The 26,910-nt window shown below is 38.1% G+C and overlaps 1 protein-coding gene across 3 annotated transcripts in view; it reads left to right on the top strand.

The window, feature by feature from the left end:
- The window catches only part of Dp (transcription factor Dp), a 133,750-nt gene that overhangs the window by 57,368 nt on the left and 49,472 nt on the right, over positions 1-26,910 (top strand). For all 3 annotated transcript variants that reach the window (XM_070088391.1, XM_070088390.1, XM_070088392.1), the window contains exons 3-7: positions 63-153; positions 2,353-2,516; positions 7,284-7,459; positions 24,050-24,218; positions 24,845-25,054. In XM_070088391.1, coding sequence (XP_069944492.1) covers positions 63-153; positions 2,353-2,516; positions 7,284-7,459; positions 24,050-24,218; positions 24,845-25,054 — 810 coding nt within the window. The remainder of the gene's footprint in view (positions 1-62; positions 154-2,352; positions 2,517-7,283; positions 7,460-24,049; positions 24,219-24,844; positions 25,055-26,910) is intronic.

Here is a 26,910-nt window from a genome sequence, read left to right as displayed (position 1 = left end):
ATGATTTGAAGTACAAGTTGTAGCTAATGTAACATACTTTTTTCTTTTATTTTGTTTGTCAGGGGCAGACTGTATTGCAGACAAGCAAGCTTCCCAGTGGTCAGATCATTGCCATTCCTGCCAAGCAGGGCCAGCTCAGTGCCCCAAATATACGTAAGTACAGTGCATTAATGTTCAGTTAATCTTACTGGGAGATAAAGCAAAGAAATATGTGGTAATTAAGTAATGATTTAAGTTTGTAATTCAGTAATGAAAAAAAAAGAAGTACTGTATCGGTATTTGTGACTGATTTTGAGGGTAAGTCTTGCCATCCAGGCTGTTGCTGTTTTGTCCTTGGTCTTACATAGCTGTCCCAACCTGGTATATTAGCTGAAGGTGATGCCTGTGAAAATGTGGAGTTTTGGATCTTGTGTAGTAAATGCATCAGTTTTGGATAAAAGTTGTGTGCATATTGCAGTGTATTTAATCATAAGTAAAAGTGTGCAGCTTGTTACAATTCCTTAAGGTGATGCAGTGTCCTTAGGGAAACGTCATACATTGTTTTCTTTAGCATATTGACAGTTACGTGCTAAATATACCATAACACTGGTTTCCAGTACCAATGACAATGTACAAATAACTCATGGTATACTGTACGTTGTACAGTTTAAGACACTGCACTCCTCCAGTGCATCTGAAGGTGTTGTATCATCCTTAAGTTAGCTGCCAAGACAGAAAAACTTTCAATCTGATGCCTGTAACCAGTTTTCACTTGCTAGTTGTTCATCACTGTTGCAAGAGCTGTTACTGTTTGTTACTCGTTAGTCATTCTCCTCTAGCCAGTAACACACATCAGACTATTCCCTTCAAATAAGCCCATTACTGTTATGCCCTTGCCATGTTTCCACTTCGGTATTTTTTTTTTTTCATTCCCATTATACACTGCCTGAGGAAGGCAAAAATAAGTGTCATTTCAATTTTGCTTGGTAATATTATTGTCCTGTGTTCGTTCAACAAATTATTTAAGTATTTTATTTCAACTCCCCTGTGGTTGCTTTGCATATATATTGTGCATACATCCATTGGTGCATGCATGCATATGGAAGCATTGTCTAAATAAAAGCTTTTTGCAAATGTGTCTCTCTTCAGTAGTTTAGATATTTTGTACATGAATGGTATAAATGGTATATTGTACCAACAAGATGAATATTAGACACAAGGTCAACATCTGCATATCTTTATTGTAGACATTTTATCAGCTAGTGACTTTATCAATACAAATTCAGGACAAAATTGGAAGGCTGGCGCTTATGTACAGTCGTCGGGTGGTAAGGTTTGTGTAGCAGGTGAAGACTTTGTCACTGCGAAATCCAGCCTACCAGTGACATTGTCTGTGCTACATGTACCTTACCACCTGACGCCAGTACACAAGCGTCAGCCTTCTTGTCTGTTCTTCAGACTCTTCACAACTACATACGGTGCTATTCACCAACTCCGAGACTGAGGGACTGATTACCTCATCTCTTGTATATAGTTCTACTGCCTTCCAATTATGTCCTTGAATTTGTATTGATAGTCACTGGTTGGCAAACAGTCTACAATAAAGACATGCAGATGTTGCACTTATGTCTGATATTTCATCAGTCTAGATATGCATATACAATTTTGTTTATTCTATCTTTGGTGTATCTGAGTTGTTTGTCACTATACATACAACCTCTCAAGCCAAACTGAAACCTTCAAAACAAAAGATGCCAAGGCAATGATGATGCTCTTTAAATTGTTCTCTCTAGACTGGAATGTTGCCTCTCTTAAGGCAGGCAAAAAAACATATCTGGATAGTATCCAGAGAACCTTCACTGCTCATATTTATTCATTCAAGAAAATAAATTATTGGGAATGCCTGAAGTCCCTCTACCTGTATCCCTTGCAGTGTAGGCAACCTGGAAAATTCTGGGGGAATTAGTCCCAAATTTGCACCTCATTCACTCCCCACGAAAACAAGAGGCTCAGAATATGGGGCAGAATACTCTGTGAAAAGCAGAGCCACAATAAGTACACTATGAGATAACTTGATAAGTTTAAAGTAATGTTGACTAACACCCTGCCTTCAGAGATAGGGAGAATTTCCAGCAGACTTGTATCTGTCTTTAAGAAGTTTCTGGCTAAATTCCTCAATAAGCTTTAGTCACCCACTACAGCTACCACAGCAGTCTTGAAATTAGTTTACACTTATGAACTGTTCATAACTATAACATTTGAGTACATTCATGCTTTCATCCTTCTATGCAACAGTAGCTACTGAAATTACCATTTCAGTAAGTTATAAAATATCATTCTTTATACTAATGAGTATTTGTTTTTTAATTGCAGGAGGAAATCAAGTAGTGTTACCTGTAAGCAGTGCCCAGTTAAAATCTCCCCTAAGAACCATGGATCAGCAGCAGCACCACACAGTGGTTACCAATCGATCATCACTCACTACCTCTCCAGTTGTTATCCGAACACAGACTGGCTCCTTAACTGCCAATCCTGTAGTAAGTTCTTGGAATTATACAGATGAAATTTTCCAAAATTAACATGCTTAATTAAAGATACAGTGTGGGAAGTTACGAATACTTTGGTTGTTCTACTACAAAAAGCCAATGTTGGGGAAATATTATAAGTAAAATACTGTATAGTCTGATTCAGTATTCAGTATGGTATATAATAAATTATTATTTTCATTTTACTTTGTAACTTTACTAATGTATGCCATTACTCACAGGGTCTGTACACTTTTGCTGCTTAATAAAATATTTATTTTTCACCAGAAAAACCATTTAATACATCTTTCTGACCAACATTTAGTTAATGCATGTACTTTTGTAGTATCTATTATGTAAGGCAAAACATTTACAAAAAAAATTTTCGCACTGTAAATCTGCCCCTCAACTTTCAAGTAAATGCCCAGTTTGTGAAATAGAGCTGGACACACCTTTTGGGTATGATGATTTTGTCTTTTGTTTTTGATGTAGAGATGCACTTCAGTCGATATATCTTCTTAAACATAAGCGTGGTAAAGAAGTTGAATAAACTGTGCAGTGACAGAGTGAGGTTCAGATAATAGATGAAACAGTTATTTCATGTCAGTCAGAAGCTAAGAGGAAAGTTGAAATTCCAAGTATATGTCAATTATACAAGATCTATTGAGTGAGAAAAAAAAATTTAGGATTAAATAGAATTTGCTGTACCAAAGAAATGAAAGGAAGATAAAAAAAAAAAAAGAGCAGTTTTATCTATAGACTGATAAGACAACTTTTCCATCAAATAGTTTACTAGGACACTTAGAAATACACATAAATCAAGTGAAAACAAGCAAAGAAATAGCTTTATTTACAAATAGATGGAATACTATAAAGAAGACTAATTTAGAGAGATGATAAATGAGGAGAAACCAGATAGTTAGCACAGATACATTAAAAGAAACTTGTTATAAATGAAGCACATTTAAGGAAGATTTCTTGGTATGGAGAAGGAACAGAGGAGAATGCATGTAGGTGATTTGACATTATTGATAAAAACTTAGGCTACAAAAGTGATAATATACTGTACAACGCTAAGTATTATAAATCTTACTAGTAGAAATTTAAGGCAAAACAACTTTGTCAGTGTATGTAACCCTCTGTGTAACAGCAAAAGGGAAGAAAGAATAATTTGACAAGATTAATAAGAGACTGCTTAATTAATAGGGGACTACTGATAGTATTTATTATTTATGTTGTATTTCCATTTCAACTTTACTACAAGTGGATGAAGAGAAGTGAAGGAAATGAGAGTAAATGTGAGATGAATTTGTGAACTGAGAAATCAGAGTGAGCAAGGCTGAGCAGAAGCAGTTTGCTAGGAAGAAATGAATGAATGTTTGGGTTATTGCCACTCAAGCTGAGCCCTCTAGCACTTATTCTCCGAAGCAAATGAGGTAATGTTGAGGATTTGCTGGTGCTGGTTCTTTGTGCTGCTGCCAAGTGTCTAAAGTAATAATTATCCAATTTGAGTTTGCAGGAGAGGGGTTGACGTTCATAGCTCTTGGTTTCTCCTCTTAACTTTTAATCAACTGACATGAAATAGCTGTACCTACTTTTAAATCTGTATGAATTTGTCCTTCCCTGTGTCATTGTCTTCTAGTTCATTCCACTTTCCTACTATGTTCAAATGTTTTTGGATATTCCTGTGGCTCATTTGGGTGTTATAATTTCCAAACATGCTTTCTTTGTATTGATTCTTTCCTAGTAAAGAACCTATCTTTTTTCTACCCTGTCTATGCACCCCCCCCTCCCCCCAAGTATTTTGTGTCGTGATCAAATCCCCTCTTGTTCTTTGTTCTTCCAGAGACAAGAGGTCTAGCTCTCGCAATCTTCATAGCTCATTCTCCTCAACTCAGGCACCAGTCTAGATGCACTCCTTTGGACTTTTCGAGTTTCACTTTGTTTTATACTAGGTGAGGGTTCCATACAGGTGCTGCAAACTCAAGAATGGGTTGCAAGTATGAGGTAAAGTGTATTTTGTATGTACCTTCTCAAAGTTTCTGAATGCCACTCTTCTGTTTGCGAGCTTAGCCTTTGCTGCTGATGTTATTCTGTTTGTGTGCTTCAGGGGGATAGGTTTGGGGAAATAGATTTTCCTAGGACTTCATTTGACTCCATGAGATTTTCCCCATCTCATATCAGGCGGTATTTTGTCTTCAGTCGCCCTCCTCTTTTTCTAGCTTCATAACATTGCTTTTATTTTGGTTAAACTTCAGTAAATATTTATTTTGCCTTTCTTGGTCTGTCTTGGTCTTCTGCCTTTTATCCTCTTTAGTTTCTCACTTATTTTGGCATCATCACGGGTATGTAGGAATTAATTCCCGTTTGTCAGGTTATTAATGCAAACTAGGAACAATAAGGCCTAACTAATTGTTATGGGTATACCAAATATACCCCCAGATAATTTTTTCTTTTTATCAACTGTTTTATATTAAAATATTCCCTTCTCCATGTTACACCTTAACTGTTACCTTTGCTTGTTTTCCCATTTGCTAAGCAACCTAAATGGTACTATATCACAATGCAGTATAGGAATATGTAATCAAAGTGTGTGACCTTAGTCTAATGTGTCACAGTATGGTTTGTAAGGCATGAGCCTCCATGTCTGAATCCATATTAGAGCTCTGCGAGGAATTTCGTGCTTTGTAGATGTTATACAAGTTTCTCTTATCTTTACGACAGTTTGCACATTTAATTCATTAGGGTCACAGGTCTTACATTCCAGGGCTTCTTATCTCTCTACCTTTTGCCTTCTATTTGTCGGGCACTTCACTGGTCGTTTATAAATTAAAGATGTGTAAGAATGGCTTCCTCATTATTTCAGATCTTAATATTTGTGATGCTATGGGACTGGGTCCTGATGATTTCGATGTCATGTTTTATCAAGTCTTATCACTTCATTAATCTATATGCTTGATAGTTCTGCTTGGTTTGTCCTCTCTGATATTAGCTCTCGCTTATTTATACACAAATGTGGAATCTGAGGTTGAGCTCATTGCATGCTTCCTTGTTATTTCCTGTAATTGTTTCTCTATCATTTGATGCCTTATTGTAATTGTTTTCTGATCTGGCTGTGAAGTAGCTTTGGTTCTTTCTTTGCCTTGACTGCTATGCCCATATCAAATTCTTTTTTCCCCTTCATCGCCCAAGGATATTAATATCTGTCTCTTCTAGCTTGTTTTTGGGCTTTGAATTTATTCTGCACTTTTTCTGTACTTGTATCTTAGGGGCTTTAGCTTTCTTACATGGTTGGTCGAACCATAAGTTCTCAGTCTCAAATATATCATGCTGCAGGTGGGTGCAAAGTTTTCTTTCTCCATTTTGCACTTCTAGTTTAAAAAAAAATATATTCAAGGATGGATTGGCCTCTGCATTCACCATCCTACTTTAATTGTTGAAAGAGATTTTATTCCTTCATATTTATCTATCATGTTCATCACATTAATTCTCCTTTGTTTACTTCAACCTTGTATCTGAATGTCAACATGTAGTGATTGCTTTCTCCCAAGGTCACTTCATATTCAGCATTCTCTCTTATTTGTCTCGCTGGAAGTGAAAATTGGGGGGTTCATCCTCATCAGTTAGCAATTTTACCTCTGGTCTTGATGGATTTTAGCATGCTGCCTCAGGAAGTTCTCCATTATATTCAAGCAGCTTTCTGCTCTTTCTGAAGCACCTGCGTGGTTCAGCTCTTCCAATTTGTACTTCCATGGCTGAAATTCCCTATAACTAGCTTATTCTAAGCTGTATGCTGTATCTGACATTGTCTGGGTCTTCTGTTATATGGTGGCTGGTTATGAACAGCAAACACAGACCAACCTCTGTGGTACTTGATTCAGCTATATAATCTGAGAAATCGGCATAATCTGGAATTTACATTTCTCTCGGTCTGACTGATTTTGATAAGGAGTGCTTCTCTCTTTCCTTTGTTGTTTCCTTCTCTCTCTGTGCAGTATCCTTCAGTAAAAAAAATGGTTTCTGTAATTGTGATGTCTGTGATTTCTTCCATTACTCTTTCATTAAATTCTTGAGGTTGGTTTGTAACTTTGTGTTTTTGTACATTCCTTTGATGTCTGTTCCTACCAGGCCAGCACTTGTCATTGTATTGAAGGACTGGGGAGTTTGTGACACCTTTGAGACTTTGGGATGTAATGAATCTTGAGCATGGCAGCACTTGGATATTTTGAGTATTATGGGCTTGAAGGTGTAGATTTCTGTGGGATAGTTGGGGATTGGTATGAAAGTTAGTAGAAAGGGTATGTAATAACAAAAAAGGCACAATACCGTGACTGGAACGATACACAAATAACCCGCACATAAAAGAGAGGAGCTTACGATGACGTTTTGGTCCGACTTGGACCATTTACAAAGTCACAGTGAGACTTTGTAAATGGTCCAAGTCGGACCGAAACGTCGTTGTAAGCTCCTCTCTTCTATATGCAGGTTATTTGTGTAACGGTATTTAATATGGGTGAATGATACTAGGGTGGTTTGTGGTTTGGGTATGCAACATGTTCTGTATTTTATACTTTGGACTGTGTTTAGGTACTCAACATGCAATGTATATTATACCTTGGAAGATTATCATTGTTTATATCTCCTGGGAACTGTCCTCTGATGAGGGTAACCATAAAAAATTTTGATTTTTCAATTTCTAGTACAGTAGTATTTTCATATCTCATGAACTTTTCTTTATTACAGCTGTGAATTGTACAGTTTTCTTTTGTGACCCAACAGACTCTTCAGACTCAACAAACAACACAATCACAAGTTCATCACCAACAGCAGCATCAACAGAGCAGTACGCAAGTCATAAGCAATACACCTCCGAAAAGTCTCATCACCACTCCTATATTGGATCACAGTGGTGCAAGGAAAAGACATGACTTCGACTTTGACTACGGGGTGGAAAGGTATAGTCAAGACTTTTCAGGTATCCCCAAAGATATAAACTGCAGATGTATTGTTAATGGTTGCGTGTGATCTTTTCACTGTGTGATATAAATGGAAATACAGTTAATTGTGGCATTTTCTGATGAATCTGAAGGTGGTGGTTTATCCTAACATGAATCTGTTAAAAATATATACACATTCATTTGTTATTTTTCATCAAAAAAAAAAAAATCTGTGTAAATTGCAGATATGAAACTTGTATATATCTAACTGGAGAAAAGGTGGATGTGTTTCAGGCCCCAGTGCTGTATTATATTGTTGACATTTTGTTTAGTTAGGATCATCTAAAAAGGACACGCATAAGATATGAGAAGTAAAGATATACTCAAGTTGCACATATGGAAGCCAGCCATAATTTAGGGGGGGATGTATTGGGATATCATTATACTGGTGACAGCACCTCTGCTCTACATAAGTTTAAACAGTACTCTAGAAATTTTATATGTACATAAACACTAATGACTGGTGTAGATAAGGTACCCAAATGAACATGATTTTTTTTTTTTTTTTTTTGGATCACAATAAACATCTTGGATAAAGTAAGATTACAAATGGCTGTGTTAAGTGTTACTGATCCTTATAAGTGGGACCTGTTGTATATGCATTTGGTATTAGAATGTAATAAACACAGCTGTTTCATTGTTACTACATTGTCCTTTTTACCATCAAGGTGGGGTGACCCAGTGAAGGAAAACATTCATTATCACTTATTGAATGGCTATCTTGCCAGAAGTGTGGGGTCACCACAGTTCATGTGGCACTTCCAAAACTCATGTTTGGTTATAATCCTCTCTAATGCAACATCATGGCTCTAGACTGGCATTTTTAGTACTGCTGTACATTTTCTTTTTGGACCACTCTGCCTAGGTGGGATACAACCAGTTTGTTGAAAGAAGAAGGCCTACAAGATGAGGAAATACGTGTGCAACACCTGGGTATCTTTATTTGAACATTTATTTTCTAATCAGTGGCTTTATCAATTCATTACAGAGAAGATATGTAAAGATAGTTAATGTTTATATGTCTTTGTATATCTATTGATAGTCACTGGTTGGTGAAGCACCTTGAAATAAAGATACCCAGGTGTATACCATTATTGTAATGAATTAGTTATTATGGGAGTTCTCTAGGGGTAAAGATGATAAGTCACAAACTTATTGTGTGTGTTTACAAACAACTTTAAAAACTGTATTCAAACCAGAGTTAAGTTTTAAATTTGTCTTCATATTCCTTGAACATTTAAGGATGAAACGAGACTTTGCAAAACTTGATAAAAATTAGAAACACATGCAGCCTCTGGGTATCTTTATTGTAGATGTTTTGCATCCAGTGGCTTTATTACTACAAATTCAAGGACATGACTGGAAGAAAGAACTATATACAAAAGATGAGGTAATCAGTCCTTCAGCCTTGGAGGTTGTGTGAAGAGCACCACCTTCAAGGGACTGATTACCTCATCTTTTGTATATAGTTCGTCTGTCTTCCAGTCATGGCCTTGAATTTGTATTGATAAAGAAACTGGATGGGGAAATGTCTGCAGTAAAGATACCCAGATGTTCCAGGTGTCTAATTTTCATATTGTCAGTATTGTATACCATTCATGTACAACTTTTCGAAGCTTGTACACCCCAGTCTGGCAAGTTATTCGCTGTCTTTTAGTAACTGTGTTAACAAGTGTGTACAGGCATACCCCACTGAAGATCTCTTTCAAAATTTCCTATTCATCTCCCCCCCCCCCCCCAACACTTTGGCTGTTTCCCACCGAGGCAGGGTGACCCAAAGAGAAAGAAAAAATGAAAGGAAAGAAAAAACTTTCATTCAACACTTCCACCATCACTCATACATAATCACTGTCTTTTCAGAGGTGCTCAGATTCAACAGTTTAGACGTCCCTCCAAACTACCAATATTCCAAACCCCTCCTTTAAAGTGCAGGCATTGTACTTTCCATTTCCAGAACTTTAGTCCGGCTAACCAGTTTCCCTGAATCCCTTCACAAAATAGTACCCTGCTCACACACTAACAGCTCATCAGGTCTCAAAAACCATTCGTCTCTATTCACTCCTATCTAACATGCTCATGCACACTTGCTGGAAGTCCAAGCCCCTCATCCACAAAACCTCCTTTTCCCTCTCCCTTCTTTCCCTACAGATTTATACTCTCTCCAAGTCATTCCACTTTGTTCCATTCTCTCTAAATGATGAAACCACCTCAACAGCCCCTCTTCAGCCCTCTGACTAATACTTTTAGTAACTCCTCACCTCTTCCTGATTTCCACATTTCAAATTCTCTGCATAATATTTATACCATGCATTGCCTTTAGACTGGACATCTCCACTGCCTCCAGCTGCCTCCTCGCTGCAGCATTTACAACCTATGCTTCACACACACATAAGAGTGTTTGTACCATTTTTTTTTTTTCAACAAGTCAGCCGTCTCCCACCGAGGCAGGGTGACCCAAAAAGAAAGAAAATCCTCAAAAAGAAAGTACTTTCATTTGTACCATTATACTCTTGTATATTCCCTTCTCTTCCTCCATGGATAACATTTTTTGTCTCCACAGATACCTCAACATACCACTCACCTTTTTTTTTCTTCTTCAATTCTATGGTTAACCTCGTTCTTCATAAACCCATTCGCTGACAAGTCAACTCCCAAATATTGAAAAACATTCACTTCTTCCATACTCCCTCCCTCCAATGTGATATCCAATTTTTCTTTATCTAAATAGTTTGATACCCTCATCACCTTATTCTTATCTATGTTCACTTTCAACTTTTTACCTTTACATTTTATTATTATTATTATTATTATTATTATTAGGAAATTACAGTTGAACGGGAGGGAGGTTGGAGAGGGAGCCAATTGAGTTCCTGACTTGCTAGCCATGGCACCCATGGATATATTTATTACACTTATTTTCCTTCAGTTTTTGTGAAGAAGCCATCTTTATATTTTGTTACATGAATTTGCTTTAAAAGTTTTGTTTGTATGATATTAAACATTGTATAAGGTCTAAACCCATAATTGATGGATAAAAAATGGTCCTAGAGTGGCAAGACTAAGAACAGTAGTGGTCAATGGATGAAGAGGAAGACTCATTGATAACCACTGATGAATAAATTTACATGATTCAGGTGAAGTAATGGATAATATGGAAAGACTACTAAGTACTTTATATGGATCAGAATCGGTACATTATCCCTGAGAGTCATAAGCAATTCGGTAGAAGGAATCAGTTACTTGAATCTAAAGAAGCAACAGGCAAAATTTCAACTACAAACTCCCAATCTTAGGCTTAAAAGTGTAATGGTATGCATTTATTAATATTTAAAATGATTTGCCAGGCTGCTAGTGTTGATAAAAATGAAACGACTAATTTTAAGCAAAATCTGCTTGAAATAATAAGGTGGCTGTATACCTGAGCAAGTGTTCATTATTGATGAAATAAAGATGTAAGAAAATCTCAGAATCACTTTCCTGTTCCTTAAAAAGAGAAGAGTTGTCCAGGTTTTAATGTGACCAAATAAGAAAGCTCAAGTAACAAAGGGACTGTTTATCCACAACCTTTTAAAGTGTACTGCAAAAAATAACTATTTCTCATAAGACTTTGGTTTTACTGGATGATTTTGCAGCCCATGCAGTGTTACAGGTAGTGTTATCCCAAGAATACAACTTCATTGATTTAGCCAGCAAATCAAAATGTAATATCCTTATGTAAGAGATAATATGAAGAGGGTCATGTCACAACTCCATCACATGTACAGATCATCTTTCAACAGATATGCAAACAATATTACATAATTGAAAAATTGACTTCATGGAAGTTCTTAGCATTAAATCACTTGAGGAAGTAAGTCACATATGGCAGAATGAATTGTGCATAGAAAAATGGCCTAAATGTGTCTCCATTTTTTCTTGCGTTCACCATACTTTCAGAAATGGCAAGAAACATCATGGAGTTTTCAAGATTAGTCGGGTTTGAAGACATTAAGGTTGAAGATGTGGACGAGTTGTTGCAAGAGGACCTCTCCACTGAGTAGTTGATGGATCATGACCAAGAGCGAGCTACATTGCCTGATAAGGAGTATGCCGAAACTGCACTTCTCCTTTGTGAAATAACGACAGCAGTTGTCTGAGGGTATGAAGATGATAGTCAATCTTTGTAAAATGGGATCTAGACAGATCATGGAGTTTATACTCTTGTAAACTGTAGAAAACTCTTTCCTGCTACAAAATGTTGTATAAACAAGAGTGAGCTTTACTATCAAGAAAAACTTAATTTTTTCACTCCAAAAACCAGTAATCAAACCCTCTGAAACATTTTCATCAAAATGAGGAAGATGAGCCCTTGATCTTTGATACACCTACTACCTGTAATACCAATATTATAACTGTCAGTGCTACAATAGTGGCATGAAATTTTTTTTCAACCATGTTAATATAAACATAAGACTTATGTTTGTTCTTTAATGGCTTTTTCTGGTATATTTTGATAAGGTTTGTCAATGAAACAGACTTGCAGTTTAACTGTTTTGCCATCTTTCACATAGATCAATGTTACCGAGGCCAGCATTATGTACACAGCACCTTCAAATTTGCCATGATGTAAATTTTGGCCTTGACATGAGAGAAAGGGTCTGAGGTGGGTGTTCACAGTATATAAAAAAAAATCTTGCTCCCCCCCCCCATTGAAATTGGCCTAAAATAAGCTACATAATGGGTGAAATCGCTGATGCATAAATGCGCCCAGACCACCACTTTCCACCTGCATAATTTTGTACTTTTTTTTTTTTTTTTTTTAAACACTTCGGCTGGTTCCCACTGAGGCATGGTGACCCAAAAAGAAAGAAAAAAAAAAACTTTCATCAGTCAACACTTTCACCATCACTCGTACATAATCACACGTTGCAGAGGCGCTCAGATACGATGGCTTAAATGTTCCTCCAAACTGCCAATATTCCAAACCCCTCCTTTAAAGTGCAGGTATTATACTTTCCATTTCCAGGACTCAAGTCTGGCTAACCAGTTTCCCTGAATCCATTCACAAAATATTACCCTGCTCACACTCCAACAGCTCGTCAGGTCCCAAAAACCATTGGTCTCCATTCACTCCTATCTAACATGCTCGTACATGTTTGCTGGAAGTCCAAGCCCCTTGACCACAAAACCACCTTTACTCCCTCCCTCCCAACCTTTTCGGGGACGACCCCTACCCGGCCTTCCTTTCCCTACAGATTTATACTTTGTTCCATTCTCTCTAAATGAGCAAACCACCTCGGCAGCCCCTCTTCAGCCCTCTGACTAATACTTTCAGTAACTCCACACCTCTTAATTTCCACACTATGAATTCTCTGTATAATTACACCACACATTACCCTTAGACATGACATCTCTACTGCCTCCAGCAGCCTCCTCGCTGCAGCATTTACAACCCATGCTTTACACCCACATAAGAGTGTTGGTACCACTGTTCTCTCGTACATTCCCTTCTTTGCCTTCATGGATAATGTTCATCTCCATGGATACATCAACACATAACTCGCCTTTTTTTCTTCATCACTTCTATCCTTAACCTCATCCTTCATAAACCCATCCACTAAGAAGTCAACTCCCAAATATCTGAAAACATCACTTCTTCCATACTCCCTCCCTCCAGTGTTATATCCAGTTTATCTAAATCATTTGATACCCTCATCACCTAACTCTTATCTATGTTCACTTTTAACTTTCTACCTTTACACACCCTCAGAAAAAATCTACCATTTTAGAAGATAAAAGTATTTTTATTTTTTTTTTTAAATCGTGTAACAGAACACGTTTGATTTCAGGGGTTGTGATAGTGAAAGAGTTGAAGGATATTCCTTATTGCTTTTATTTTATTTTATTTACGTGTCCCTTGCTGTATGTATTAGCTGCATTTCCAGGTCCAGTCAGCTTATCTACACTTCTTCATGTAGGAATCTTCAGTCATTTTTGTGAACAGCTTTGATTGCCTATGAGCAAATTTATATTGCACATAAGTATTTTTTTCTTTCACCACCAGCAGTCTCCCACCAAAGTAGGATGATCCCCAAAATGGAAAAACTGCACCATCACTAACTTGATAGTTGTCTTGCTAAAAATGCACAGACATTACAGTTCGAAAGATCCTCTGATCTGCAACATTACCACCCTTAATTCAAAGTGCTGACAATGTACTTTTCACCTCCATGTGCAGAAATAGGCAAATATAATGATGACATAACCACCCTTTCTTTCAAATATAGGCATACCTTGAAAAGAATTTGTAATACATAACATGTTTAAAGAATTCGGAGTGTGGAAATTAGGAGGTGGCGTGGAGTTACTAAAAGTATTAGTCAGAGGGCTGAAGAGGGGTTGTTGAGGTGTGGTCATTTAGAAAGAATGGAACAAATTAGAATGACTGAGAGCGTATAAATCTGTAATGGAAGGAAGGCGGGGTAGGGGTCATCCTCAAAAAGGTTAGAGGGAGAGGGTAAAGGAGGTTTTGTGGGTGAGGGGCTTGGACTTGCAGAAAGCATGCTTGAGTGTGTTGGATAAGGAGTGAATGGAGATGAATGGTTTTTGGGACCTGACTATCTGTTGGAGTGTGGGCAGCATAATAATTTGTGAAAGGGATTCAGGGAAACCTGTTAGCTGGACTTGAGTCCTGGAAATGGGAAGTACAATGCCTACACTTTAAAGGAGGGGGTTGGGATATTGGCAGTTTGGAGGGGCTTCTAAACTGTTGTATCTGAGCACCTCTGCAAAGACAGTGATTATGTATGAATGATGGTGAAAGTGTTGAATGATGATGAAAGTATTTTTCTTTCATTTTGGGTCACCCTGTGTTGATGTGTTAATAAAAAAAATGTTTAAGGTTATTAGTAATTTGAGTACAGCTGCAGAACACTTAAGGCACTACTGTGTAGTAGTCATACTAAATTGTACTAATAACTCTTCAGACGGCATTGCTTAATAAGTATGTTTAAAGTTTGACGTTGGCATGTGAAAATTCTACGATGAGTTCGGCAATATTTTCTCATTTCCCTTTTGACCATTTGTATATTTATTTTGCAGGGTATGTTAGGTGATTAGCTACTTGATTGGGAGCAAAAATGTAAAATAAAATTTTAAAATTTATGTTGTTGAGTTTTAATCTTTCATTTTTCTGCCCAAAGCTGGATCACCTTAATGCTGTGGTGGGGTTTGTAGTTTTTTCCTAGGGGTAGGAGGAATCTTCTCTAGGAGTGGTTGAACTTTTGCAATAGGGTGCTTGCCTGACTTTGAGAACCCAGCATCTGTCTAAATGGTGGGGCTATTTCCACCCTACCTCAGAGACAGCCAGTGTGTTTAAAAAAAAAAAAATCCTTTTTTTTTTTCTGAATTTGGTCACACTCCTGGCCAGTGACATAGGTTGCAAATTGTGAAAAGCTAGATTTTGAATAGTTCAACTTGCATTGTGATTGATTTATGTAATAGAGCGAATTGGTCATGAAAGTAACAAGTTGGTATTGATAGTTTGTTTGTCATACAATGTTAGAAACTGAATACATCATAATGAGAACTCTGACAAACTAAAAGGTTGTAGGACTTGGTAAATAATACCATCGAACAACAACTCTCATATTTGGGACTTTTGAGATGTTGATTCATGATTTTTAAGTAAATCTGCTGTGTTAGAATGAGCACCCATACTGATTCTAGGAAAGACATGCTCATGATTTTCTAAAGTTTAAATTTTCTCAGCATACAAAACATCCATACTTCTATGCATATTATATGTATAGAACACTTAACACAAATATGAACCCCAACTTGAAGCTTTAATTAGAAAGTGTAACAAAATGCTTAGACATATTACAAGAAATAATTACCGTACTCAATTGACATCCTGTTTTCAGCTTGGGCAAGCTAGGAACTTGATGCTCTTGAGCTCAAAGATATGGAGCTCACTGCCAGAAAGCTTTAAATATTGCCTTTCTACTAACTGATGTAAAAAAAGTAAAAAAAAATTGCCTAATTTGATGTCATTAATGAAGTTTGATTAGACATGTGTAAGATACCTATTGCCTCTTGACTGTCCTTATTCCAGGCAGTATTCATACTTGTGCACCTATTATGCCAACCATGCCATCCCTATGTCAATAATATTTTATATTACTGTCCCCTCATGTTAGCATTGCTGTTTTAAAAAGAAGTTTTGTTACTACAAGTAATTGTATTAGTAAACCTATCTTCAGGCAACCAAGTTTATCTTTGTTATATTTAAGTTAGCTCTAGGTATATAATATATTTAAACTAGCCTTAAGTTATTTCTATTTTGCCTGTCTGTAATGCATTGCATAACTAGGCTCTTACCCATGTAAATTATTGTTAAACACTGTAATTCAAGGATAATAGATTTTATTTCTACTGGAGTTTGAAGGTAGTAGGTTGGTAGACAGCAACCGCCCAGGGAGGTGCTACCGTCCTGCCAAGTGAGTGTAAAACGAAAGCCTGTAATTGTTTTACATGATGGTAGGATTGCTGATGTCTTTTGTCTGTCTCATAAATATGCAAGATTACAGGTATGTCTTGCTGCTTCTACTTACACTTAGGTCACACTACACATACATGTACACATTTATTTATACACACTCATCTGAGTTTTCTTTGATTTTATCTTAATAGTTCTTGGTCTTATTACTTTTCATTTTATATCCATGGGGAAGTGGAATAAGAATCTTTCCTCCGTAAGCCATGCGTGTTGTAAAAGTCAGCTAAAATGCTGGGAACAATGGGCTAGTAACCCCTTTTCCTGTAAAGATTACTAAAAAGAATAAGAAGAAAATTGTCAAAGTGGGAAGTCTGAATGTGCATGGATGTTGTGCAAATGATAAGAAAGAGATGATTGTGGATGTTATGAATGAGAAGAAGCTGGATGTCCTGGCTTTAAGTGAAACAAAGCAGAAGGGGGTGGGAGAGTTTCAATGGAGAGGAATAAATGGGATTAGGTCAGGGGTTTCAAATAGAGTTAGAGCTAAAGGAGGAGTAGCAATAATGTTGAAGGATAAGCTATGGCAGGAAAAGAGGGACTATAAATGTATTAATTCAAGGATTATGTGGAGTAAAATAAAGATTGGATGTGAAAAGTGGGTTATAATAAGCGTGTATGCACCTGGAGAAGAGAGAAGTGTAGAGGAGAGAGAGAGATTTTGGGAAATGTTGAGTGAATGCGTGGGGAGTTTTGAATCAAGTGTGAGAGTAATGGTGGTTGGGGATTTCAATGCTAAAGTGGGTAAAAATGTTATAGAGGGAGCAGTAGGTAAATTTGGGGTGCCAGGGGTAAATGTAAATGGGGAGCCTTTAATTGAGCTATGTGTAGAAAGAGATTTGGTAATAAGTAATACATATTTTATGAAAAAGAGGATAAATAAATATACAAAGTATGATGTAGCACTTAATGAAAGTAGTTTATTAGATTATGTATTGGTGTATAAAAGGTTGATGGGTAGGCTCCAGGATGTACATGTTTATAGAGGGGCAACTGATATATCGGATCATTATTTAGTTGTAGCTACAGTTAGAGTAAGAGGTAGATGGGAAAAGAGGAAGGTGGCAACAACAAGTAAGAGGGAGGTGAAAGTGTATAAACTAAGGGAGGAGGAAGTTCGGGTGAGATATAAGCGACTATTGGCAGAAAGGTGGGCTAGTGCAAAGATGAGTAGTGGGGGGGTTGAAGAGAGTTGGAATAGTTTTAAAAATGCAGTATTAGAATGTGGGGCAGAAGTTTGTGGTTATAGGAGGGTGGGGGCAGGAGGAAAGAGGAGTGATTTGTGGAATGATGAAGTAAAGGGTGTGATAAAAGAGAAAAAGGTAGCTTATGAGAGGTTTTTACAAAGCAGAAGTGTTATAAGAAGAGCAGAGTATATGGAGAGTAAAAGAAAGGTAAAGAGAGTGGTGAGAGAGTGCAAAAGAAGAGCAGATGATAGTGGGAGAGGCACTGTCAAGAAATTTTAATGAAAATAAGAAAAATTTTTGGAGTGAGTTAAACAAGTTAAGAAAGCCTAGGGAAAGTATGGATTTGTCAGTTAAAAACAGAGTAGGGGGAGTTAGTAGATGGGGAGATGAAGGTATTAGGTAGATGGCGAGAATATTTTGAGGAACTTTTAAATGTTAAGGAAGAAAGAGAGGCAGTAATTTCATGCACTGGTCAGGGAGGTATGCCATCTTTTAGGAGTGAAGAAGAGCAGAATGTAAGTGTGGGGGAGGTACGTGAGGCATTACGTAGAGTGAAAGGTGGTAAAGCAGCTGGAACTGATGGGATCATGACAGAAATGGTAAAAGCAGGGGAAGATATAGTGTTGGAGTGGTTGGTACTTTTGTTTAATAAATGTATGAAAGAGGGGAAGTTACCTAGGGATTGGCAGAAAGCATGTATAGTCCCTTCATATAAAGGGAAAGGGGACAAAAGAGAATGTAAAAATTATAGAGGAATAAGTTTACTGAGTATACCAGGAAAAGTGTACGGTAGGGTTATAATTGAAAGAATTAGAGGTAAGACAGAATGTAGGATTGCGGATGAGCAAGGAGGTTTCAGAGTGGGTAGGGGATGTGTAGATCAAGTGTTTACATTGAAGCATATATGTGAACAGTATTTAGATAAAGGTAGGGAAGTTTTTATTGCATTTATGGATTTAGAAAAGGCATATGATAGAGTGGATAGAGGAGCAATGTGGCAGATGTTGCAAGTATATGGAATAGGTGGTAAGTTATTAAATGCTGTAAAGAGCTTTTATGAGGATAGTGAGGCTCAGGTTAGGGTGTGTAGAAAAGAGGGAGACTACTTCCCGGTAAAAGTTGGTCTTAGACAGGGATGTGTAATGTCACCATGGTTGTTTAATATATTTATAGATGGGGTTGTAAAGGAAGTAAATGCTTGGGTGTTCGAGAGAAGGGTGGGATTAAATTTTGGGGAATCAAATTCAAAATGGGAATTGACAGTTACTTTTTGCTGATGATACTGTGCTTATGGGAGATTCTAAAGAAAAATTGCAAAAGTTAGTGGATGAGTTTGGGAATGTGTGTAAAGGTAGAAAGTTGAAAGTGAACATAGAAAAGAGTAAGGTGATGAGGGTATCAAATGATTTAGATAAAGAAAAATTGGATATCAAATTGGGGAGGAGGAGTATGGAAGAAGTGAATGTTTTCAGATACTTGGGAGTTGACGTGTCGGCGGATGGTTTTATGAAGGATGAGGTTAATCATAGAATTGATGAGGGAAAAAAGGTGAGTGGTGCGTTGAGGTATATGTGGAGTCAAAAAACGTTATCTATGGAGGCAAAGAAGGGAATGTATGAAAGTATAGTAGTACCAACACTCTTATATGGGTGTGAAGCTTGGGTGGTAAATGCAGCAGCGAGGAGACGGTTGGAGGCAGTGGAGATGTCCTGTTTAAGGGCAATGTGTGGTGTAAATATTATGCAGAAAATTCGGAGTGTGGAAATTAGGAAAAGGTGTGGAGTTAATAAAAGTATTAGTCAGAGGGCGGAAGAGGGGTTGTTGAGGTGGTTTGGTCATTTAGAGAGAATGGATCAAAGTAGAATGACATGGAAAGCATATAAATCTATAGGGGAAGGAAGGCGGGGTAGGGGTCGTCCTCGAAAGGGTTGGAGAGAGGGGGTAAAGGAGGTTTTGTGGGCATGGGGCTTGGACTTCCAGCAAGCGTGCGTGAGCGTGTTAGATAGTGAATGGAGACGAATGGTACTTGGGACCTGACGATCTGTTGGAGTGTGAGCAGGGTAATATTTAGTGAAGGGATTCAGGGAAACTGGTTATTTTCATATAGTCGGACTTGAGTCCTGGAAATGGGAAGTACAATGCCTGCACTTTAAAGGAGGGGTTTGGGATATTGGCAGTTTGGAGGGATATGTTGTGTATCTTTATATGTGTATGCTTCTAAACTGTGTATTCTGAGCACCTCTGCAAAAACAGTGATAATGTGCGAGTGTGGTGAAAGTGTTGAATGATGATGAAAGTATTTTCTTTTTGGGGATTTTCTTTCTTTTTTGGGTCACCCTGCCTCGGTGGGAGACGGCCAACTTGTTGAAAAATAAAATATATATATATATATATATATATATATATATATATATATATATATATATATATATATATATATATATATATATATATATATATATATATATATATATATATATATATATATATATTTATTTATTTATTTATTTATTATAAAGTGGGAGTTGTCACAGTTGCTCTTTGCTGATGACACTGTGCTCTTGGGAGATTCTAAAGAGAAGTTGCAGAGATTGGTGGATGAATTTGGTAGGGTGTGCAAAAGAAGAAAATTGAAAGTGAATACAGGAAAGAGTAAGGTTATGAGGATAACAAAAAGATTAGGTGATGAAAGATTGGATATCAGATTGGAGGGAGAGAGTATGGAGGAGGTGAATGTATTCAGATATTTGGGAGTGGACGTGTCAGCGGATGGGTCTATGAAAGATGAGGTGAATCATAGAATTGATGAGGGGAAAAGAGTGAGTGGTGCACTTAGGAGTCTGTGGAGACAAAGAACTTTGTCCTTGGAGGCAAAGAGGGGAATGTATGAGAGTATAGTTTTACCAACGCTCTTATATGGGTGTGAAGCATGGGTGATGAATGTTGCAGCGAGGAGAAGGCTGGAGGCAGTGGAGATGTCATGTCTGAGAGCAATGTGTGGTGTGAATATAATGCAGAGAATTCATAGTTTGGAAGTTAGGAGGAGGTGCGGGATTACCAAAACTGTTGTCCAGAGGGCTGAGGAAGGGTTGTTGAGGTGGTTCGGACATGTGGAGAGAATGGAGCGAAACAGAATAACTTCAAGAGTGTATCAGTCTGTAGTGGAAGGAAGGCGGGGTAGGGGTCGGCCTAGGAAAGGTTGGAGGGAGGGGGTAAAGGAGGTTTTATGTGCGAGTGGGCTTGGACTTCCAGCAGGTATGCATGAGCGTGTTTGATAGGAGTGAATGGAGACAAATGGTTTTTAATACTTGACGTGCTGTTGGAGTCTGAGCAAAGTAACATTTATGAAGGGGTTCAGGGAAACCGGCAGGCCAGACTTGAGTCCTGGAGATGGGAAGTACAGTGCCTGCACTCTGAAGGAGGGGTGTTAATGTTGCAGTTTAAAAACTGTAGTGTAAAGCACCCTTCTGGCAAGACAGTGATGGAGTGAATGATGGTGAAAGTTTTTCTTTTTCGGGCCACCCTTCCTTGGTGGGAATCGGCCAGCGTGATAATAAAAAAAAAATATATATATATACACACACACACACAGTGGACCCACAACCAGCGATGACATCGATTAACGATAAATCTGACAAGCGATTCATTTAAACGCAAAAATTTTGCCTCGACTAGCACTTAAAAACACGACCAGCGCTTTTCGTTCCGTACCATACGCGTCCACTTTGGCCTGAGCGCGCCTCACTTGTCCCTTTGGTGCCAGTGTTTACAAGCCAGCCAGCCACTGCGGTCGCTTCCAAACATACAACTGGAACATTTCATATTATCACAGCCTTTTTAGTGATTGCACCTGCAAAATAAGTCACCATGGGCCCCAAGAAAGCTTCTAGTGCCAACCCTACAGCAAAAAGGGTGAGAATTACTATGGAGATGAAGAAAGAGATCATTGATAAATATGAAAGTGGAGTGCGTATCTCTGAGCTGGTCAGGTTGTGTAATAAACCCCAATCAACCATCGCTACTATTGTGGGCAAGAAAACGGCAATCAAGGAAGCTGTTCTTGCCAAAGGTGCAACTATGTTTTCGAAACTGAGATCGCAAGTGATAGAAGATGTTGAGAGACTTTTATTGGTGTGGATAAACGAGAAACAGATAGCAGGAGACAGCATCTCTCAAGCGATCATATGTGAAAAGGCTAGGAAGTTGCATGACGATTTAATTAAAAAAATTCTAGCAACTAGTGATGTGAGTGAATTTAAAGCCAGCAAAGGTTGGTTTGAGAGATATAAGAAGCGTAGTGGCATTCATAGTGTGATAAGGCATGGTGAGGCTGCCAGTTCGGACCACAAAGTGGCTGAAAAATATGTGCAGGACTTCAAGGAGTACATAGACAGTGAAGGACTGAAACCTGAACAAGTGTTTAATTGTGACGAAACAGGCCTGTTTTGGAAGAAAATGCCAAGCAGGACGTACATTACTCAGGAGGAAAAGGCACTTCCAGGACATAAGCCTATGAAAGACAGGCTTACTGTGTTGATGTGTGCCAATGCTAGTGGTGATTGCAAAGTGAAGCCTTTATTGGTGTATCACTCTGAAACCCCCAGAGTGTTCAGGAAAAACAATGTCCTCAAGGCTAATTTGTGTGTGCTGTGGAGGGCAAACAGTAAGGCATGGGTCACTAGGGACTTTTTCTATGACTGGTTACACCATGCATTTGCCCCCGATGTGAAAAATTACCTAATTGAAAAGAAATTAGACCTTAAGTGCCTCCTGGTATTAGACAATGCCCCTGGTCATCCTACAGATGTGGCAGAGCGACTTTCTAGGGACATGAGCTTCATTAAGGTGAAGTTTTTGCCTCCTAATACCACTCCTCTCCTGCAGCCCATGGACCAGCAGGTTATTTCCAACTGTACACAAACTGTACACAAAAGCTATGTTTGAAAGGTGCTTTGTAGTGACCTCAGAAACTCAACTGACTCTAAGAGAGTTTTGGAAAGATCATTTTACCATCCTCAATTGTGTAAACATTATAGGTAAGGCTTGGGAGGAAGTGACTAAGAGGACATTGAAATCTGCTTGGAAAAAACTGTGGCCAGAATGTGTAGACAAAAGGGATTTGGAAGGGTTTGAGGCTAACCCTGAGAATCCTATGCCAGTTGAGGATTCCATTGTGGCTTTGGGGAAGTCCTTGGGGTTGGAGGTTAGTGGGAAGGATGTGGAAGAGTTGGTGGTGGAGGACAGTGAAGAGCTAACCACTGATGAGCTGCTAGATCATTTTGAACAGCAAGAGGGCAGACCTGAGGAAACTGCTTTGGAGGAGGGGAGAGAGAAATTGAAGAAGTTGCCTACTTCTAAGATTAAGGAAATCTGTGCAATGTGGCTTAAAGTGCAAAGCTTTATGGATGATAATCACGCTGACACAGCTACTGCAAGCCGTGTTGGCAACCTGTACACTGACAATGTTGTGAACCACTTTAGGAAAGTCATAAAGGAACGAGAGGTACTGGCCTCTATGGACAGATATGTTGTGCGACAGAAGTCCAGTTACTCTCAAGCTGGTCCTAGTGGCATTAAAAGAACAAGGGAAGTAACCCCAGAAAAAGACTTGCTGCCTCAAGCGCTAATGGAAGGGGATTCCCCTTCTAAACACTAACACCTCTCCCCTCCTCCCATCCCATCAATCATCACCAGATCTTCAATAAAGGTAAGTGTCATGTAACTGTGCATGTAATCTTCAGTTTGTGTGTATTAAAATTAATATTTCATGTGGTAAAAAATTTTTTTTTTCAATACTTTTGGGTGTCTTGCACGGATTAATTTGATTTCCATTATTTCTTATGGGGAAAATTAACTTGACTAACGATAATTCTGACTAACGATGAGCTCTCAGGAACGGATTGATATCGCTGGTTGAGGGTCCACTGTGTATGTATGTGTGTATATATATATATAGATATATATATATATATATATATATATATATTTAGAGAGAATGGATCACAGTAGAATGACATGGAAAGCATATAAATCTATAGGGGAAGGAAGGCGGGGTAGGGGTCGTCCTCGAAAGGGTTGGAGAGAGGGGGTAAAGGAGGTTTTGTGGGTAAGGGGCTTGGATTTCCAGCAAGCGTGCGTGAGCGTGTTAGATAGGAGTGAATGGAGACGAATGGTACTTGGGACCTGACGATCTGTTGGAGTGTGAGCAGGGTAATATTTAGTGAAGGGATTCAGGGAAACCGGTTATTTTCATATAGTCGGACTTGAGTCCTGGAAATGGGAAGTACAATGCCTGCACTTTAAAGGAGGGGTTTGGGATATTGGCAGTTTGGAGGGATATGTTGTGTATCTTTATATGTGTATGCTTCTAGACTGTTGTATTCTGAGCACCTCTGCAAAAACAGTGATAATGTGCGAGTGTGGTGAAAGTGTTGAATGATGATGAAAGTATTTTCTTTTTGGGGATTTTCTTTCTTTTTTGGGTCACCCTGCCTCGGTGGGAGACGGCCGACTTGTTGAAAAAAAAAAAAAAAAAAATATATATATATATATATATATATATATATATATATATATATATATATATATATATATATATATATATATATATATATATATATATATATATATATATAAATCAATTATCCTTGAATTACAGTGTTTAACAATAATTTACATTTTTTTTCTTTTTTTTTTAGAGAAATTCAGATTAATATTTTGTGGCTTGGTTTACCTACATGTTATCTACTGCTCAAATAATAGTCAAGTAAATGTTAAATAATAATGGTAATTTATATTTTAATTTGGAAAACTTTCTCTTTGTAGTAAACGGCGAAAGAGCGAAAAGGGTGGCAAGGGTCTACGCCACTTTTCCATGAAGGTATGCGAAAAAGTTAAAGCTAAAGGTACAACGTCATACAATGAAGTGGCGGATGAATTAGTATCTGAATTTACAGACCCAACTCGGTGTGCATCACCCTCTGATGGTGCCAATGTGAGTTATTATTTGTATTGATAAATCTGAAAGTGAAATCTTTTTACAGTACACGGTTTTTCATTCTTGTGTAATGAAACTGTATCCCAAGGACTACTGCAAGACCAGTTTATTGTTTTAAGAATTTTTTTTTTTTTAGCTCTCTTGAAAAGTGTAGAGAAGTTTGGAATCTTGCACTATTCTTGATTTTTTTTTTTATCATAGACATAGCTTAGATTTACTTCAATAAAAAAAAAAATTCCTTAAATTTTGTTAAATGTATGATCTAGTGCAACATGGATTGTGTTTAGGATTAGCATGTCTGATAACTTCAGTATTGGTTTACTATGAAATTTTGAAGACTTGAAAGTCATTTGAAATTTATTTTATTTGAAAGAGAATTGAAATATACGGGTATATGGATATGAAAGAAACACCTCATTTATATCTGTTATACTGAATTGACTTTCATTCTTCTATAGAGTAAAAGATGTTACTAAGCGTCCAACAATTTTTCTTTTTTTGGGTGGGGGGGGGGGGATGCAGCCAGAGGTCTTAAGACTTAGGAAGCAAGAAGCTGGAGTCTTGTAAATGTTTAATGAATTTTAATACCTTCATGCATTGCACAGAATTTTTTTTTTTTTCAGTACGACCAAAAGAACATTAGACGGCGAGTTTATGATGCACTTAATGTCCTTATGGCAATGAATATAATCAGCAAAGAGAAAAAAGAAATACGGTGGTTGGGTCTACCTACAAACTCAGCACAAGAGTGCCGAAAATTGGAGCAGGAGCGACATAAACGTGTAGAGCGCATTAAACTCAAGACTCAACAATTACAAGATCTCATATTACAAGTAAGATATTGCAAATATTGCTCTGATTACTACTATAAATATTTTTCACATGTAGATTTTAGTAACTAGTTTGTGGACTCGCCTATATGTGACTGCAAGGCCGTTTATCTTGACTTGTTGCTTGCTAAATTCACTCCCTCCTAGCCTTGTAGGCCCTATCATACCTGGCTTTAAAGCTTTGTATAAAACCTGCCTTCACCTGCTCGAGATCATTCCACTTTCTGACCACCTGAGACTGAAGAAATGCCTTCTGACAACCCTATGGCTCATCTGTGTCTTCAACTTCCAACTGTGCCACTAGGATCAGCTTGAGTCACTGGACCCCTGTTGCACAAGATATCTGTCCAGATAGGTCTGTTTCTGGAATCTCTCTAAGATTTGCCTAAAATGGGACATGGCACTGTCATTGTAAAAGTTGCCAGCATGGATTGCAACAGTTTTCTCAGGGTGATGTTTCTCCACAAATGAGTGCACCCTAGTCCTTAATCTTTGAAGAAGGCACCTTCTTCCTTCTCTTCCTCCTCCTCTGAAGCAATTTCCTGATCTGTGGTCTGTTGCTGTTGCAGATGAAGCTCTTGCAGTTCATCAGTGGTTAGCTCTTGATTGGGGTCCTCCACCAATTCTTAAACATCCTGGTCACTCACATCCAACCCCATGGAATTCCCCAATGCCACAATTGATTGCACAACAGATGTAGGGTCGACAGAGCCAGCCTCAAACCCTTCAAAATCCTTCTTTTGGCCACAATGTGGCCACAATTTTCCCCCTAGCAGAGTTCATTGTCCTGGAAATCACTCCCTGCCAAGCCTTATCTATAAGGCTTATGCAGTGGAAGATATTGAAGTGATTCCTCCAGAACTCTTAGGGTCAATTCCAAGTCCAAGGTTATGTCAAAGCACCTTTGAACAAAACATTGTTTTGGTGTACACTTTTTTGAAGTTGGCAGTGATCTGCTGGTCCTTGGGCTGGATGAGAGGAGTGGTGTTAGGAGGCAAGAACTTTACTGTTACATAACTGAATTCCTTAGACAATTGGTCTTCCAAGTCTGGAGGATGAGCAGGAACCTTGTCCATTAACAGGAGGCACTAGAGTGGCAATTTATTATCCAGGAGGTATTTCTTCACACTTGGGCCAAACACTTCATTGAACCATTCCAGGAAAATTTCCCTCGTGACCCATGCCCAACTCTTTGCCTTCCACATCTCACACAATTTACTCTTGATAACACTGTTTTTCTTGAACACTCAGGGATTTTCAGAGTGATACACCAGTAAAAGGCTTCACTTTGAAATCCCCCACTAGCATTACCACACAACAAGAGTGTTAGCCTGTCTTTCTTAGGCTTGTGTCCTGGGAATGCCTTTTCCTCCTGCATGATGTAGGTTCTCTGGCATTTTCTTTGAAAAGAGGCCCGTTTCATCACAATTGAACACTTGTTGGGGTTGGAATTTTTCAGCCTCTACATAACATTTGAATTTCTACATGAATTTTTTAGCTGCTTCTTGAATTTTTCGAACCAGCCTTTGCTGGCCTTAAATTCACCAACATCAGCACTCGTTCCAGGCAGTTTATTTATGAGATCATCATGCATCTGCTTTGCCTTTTCACAAATAATCGACTGCATAAAACTATCTCCTGCTAACTCTTTCTCTCTGATCTTCACTACCAACAATTTCTCCACTTCTTCAGTTGTTTGGGATCTGTTTTGTTATCACATTCACTCCTTTCACAACATCAGCTTCCATGGTTTCTTTTCTCTCTGCCACATTGGAGCCAATGGTTGAAGGCGCCTTCCCGTACATCCTGCCAAGTTCGGCAATGCCACTATCATATTTTTGAAAGATTTCTTTTTTTCA

This window comes from Cherax quadricarinatus, chromosome 24 (genome assembly GCF_038502225.1).
Source record: "Cherax quadricarinatus isolate ZL_2023a chromosome 24, ASM3850222v1, whole genome shotgun sequence".
Classification (NCBI taxonomy): Eukaryota; Metazoa; Arthropoda; class Malacostraca; order Decapoda; family Parastacidae; genus Cherax; species Cherax quadricarinatus.
This window is presented reverse-complemented; position numbering and strand designations above follow the sequence as displayed.